This window comes from Miscanthus floridulus, chromosome 15 (genome assembly GCF_019320115.1).
Source record: "Miscanthus floridulus cultivar M001 chromosome 15, ASM1932011v1, whole genome shotgun sequence".
Lineage (NCBI taxonomy): Eukaryota > Viridiplantae > Streptophyta > Magnoliopsida > Poales > Poaceae > Miscanthus > Miscanthus floridulus.
In genome coordinates, this window is record NC_089594.1 from 5,682,199 (window position 1) to 5,684,679 (window position 2,481).

The following is a 2,481-nucleotide window of genomic DNA, read 5'->3' on the forward strand; positions in this document are numbered from 1 at the left end:
TTAGGCACTCGGCAAAGCACCTGAATCCAGTAGTGTGTCCAACGCGCCATGCGCGCACGGTGGACGTTGCAGGGCTTCAAATTCCTCCGTCTTGACATCGATCGCAACGATTTCACAACTTGCAGAAACCGGTCCAAGATTAGGCTCTACTATCCAGTAGATCTTACCATTGACGAAGGTCGGTTGTACGGCAGCTACTGGTCTAGGAGGAGGGTCTATTGGGCGCCACTCCTCGCCATTCACATGCTTCATACAGAGCTCGTAAGATCTCGTTTCTAGGTTCTTCTCTTTGTAGTTGATATGCACCAAGACATGCTCGTCAACCTCTATGTTGTAACCCAGCCCAATACGACCAGCAAAGAACGTGTCGTCGCTATCATCAAATGTTGTGGGCTGACGGTACCTCATGATAGGATTGCTTATGAAATCCGCGCCAGACCAACTCCCCACATTAAGGCCGTGGCAAGGCTGGGAACACACAACAAACTCCGATCCGGTGGTAATGGCATTAGCAATCTTGGATCACGAATGCATGCATTCCTCCAGATGCACATAGTGACCCAAGCTAGGGTCGATGATGAACATGATATGTTGGCTCCTCTTCAAGTTTGCGTGGATACGGCATGCGAGCGGATGAAACAATCACTCATGATCATTCCACGCCACTCCCTGCAGACCATTCTCAGCTCCGAAAGGGAGCGTGCTGGCAGCCACTTGAGGATGTTGAACCAAGCTGCGGTTGTTGGCGATGAGAAGATCATGTCCTCAATTGTGCGGCCCAGGGACACAAGACTCTCCTCATATAGACCAATCGTCGGTAAATAGTCATCCTCGCAGTTGCCAATGATGGTATCCTCTGGCGTGAGTAGAATCTCTGGGTCGCCGCGCCGCCATTGGAGTCCACTGCAAACACCTTGCAAGAGCCTGTCCCAAACATGATCTTCAGAGTAGTACCAGCAGCCGAGTAATATACACCTACTGGGGCAATCCAGAGTGACTTGAGAAGCATGCGCTCGGATTCTGGCCACGCTGTCCGATCAATACAGCAAATTAGCTTCTCCCACCGGGCTTCCTTGTTGTAATAAACGCATAGAACCAAAGGATCGTCACTGTCCGGCTCCCCGTAGCACACACACAAACGCCCATCCAGCTCCGTCAGCACGGACACGGACGTGGCCACATTGCCGAATCCTGGGGGCGACAGCAGCGAACCAAAGGTCTCGTCGCCGATGCTGAAAGTGACAATGCCACCGTCAAAGCATAGGAAGTGCAGATGCCCGTCTAGGAAGACAGCTGGGTAGTTCCACGGCGTCACGGAGCACAAGGGAGATCTCTCAGCACTAGGCCTCCAGTAACCAGTTCCAGTTGTGGGCGTAAACCACCGCCTCCATCTCCAGGTTCAGGGTCGGAGAACAAGCGCACGAGCACGACTTTGTACTCCTTCCTCGTCGTGTAGTAACCAAGGCCGTAGGAGACCCTAAGATAGCAGGGTGGCTCCATGGATCGTCTGCTCCATCCTGAAGTTTTGTATGCCATCTTAAAAGGCACCTGGCTGTCTGGCAGAGCCAGGGCCTCGCCGGAGCAAGGGTTGACGACGTAGTAGCCGCCGCAGTCAGTGGCTCGGATTAGAACGAGGCCACGGCAGTGCTTGGTGAGAGGAACGACTGACTGTAACCAATCGTCTCGCATCAGCTTCTCGACCGCACCGTCGCCGAGCTGCCATGAATACAGGTAGCCGTCGTAGGAGGACCCAACCGCGGTGACGAGCAGCCTGTGGTGGTCCGCTCGATCTGTTGGCTCGCTGGCGGTGGAGATCGATGAAGTAGTCGGAGGAGAGCATCGCGGACCACCCGCGGCAAACGCAGCGGAAGCGCCCCACGGACTTGGCTGGCAGCCGGGCGAGGATCTCCGTCACGACTACCTCGTTGGGCAGCGCCTCAGCACCGAGGTCGCTGTCCGCCGCCATGCATGTCCTGGTGGAGGTGGAGGGCAACACGGCGCTGGCGTTCCAAGAAAACGGGGAACGATTCCACGATACGGCGATGGAACGGATTGTCGAATTAAAATATTACTATAAACTACTATACCCAGTAGTATATACTTATCAATGCACAATGCTTCGAGCGGGGTATCCATATACTATACGGGAAGTGTATAGAGAGAAACGGATGCAACACGGTCAAATATAAATTTGGATTGCACTATTTTTCTTTATCATACTAACAAATATGCCTGTGCGTTATAATGGGAGAGAAAAAAACTACCAGACATTAATAGGAAATAAGGACAAATATGTTATATATCTATTTATGTTTTAATTTTTCATAAATTTTAATGGCTATAATTTATTTATGATGATCATGACATCCTTAACAAAGTTAATATCATTAATAATATATGACAATGTCCTATTAAGTCTCCAACTAATTTAAATACTCTCATTGTTCCAAATTGTAAGTTGTTTGGACTTTTTTTTTAGAT

At 50.5% G+C, this 2,481-nt stretch overlaps 1 protein-coding gene across 1 annotated transcript; it reads right to left on the reverse strand.

Moving 5' to 3' along the window:
- Positions 1 to 602: 602 nt before the first annotated feature.
- On the reverse strand, positions 603 to 1,966 carry LOC136506892 (F-box protein At1g20360-like). Its single transcript, XM_066501780.1, is given in 4 exon segments — positions 603 to 881; positions 884 to 1,385; positions 1,421 to 1,773; positions 1,775 to 1,966. Coding segments are annotated over 4 exon segments (1,326 nt in total).
- Between the last annotated feature and the right edge of the window lie 515 nt (positions 1,967 to 2,481).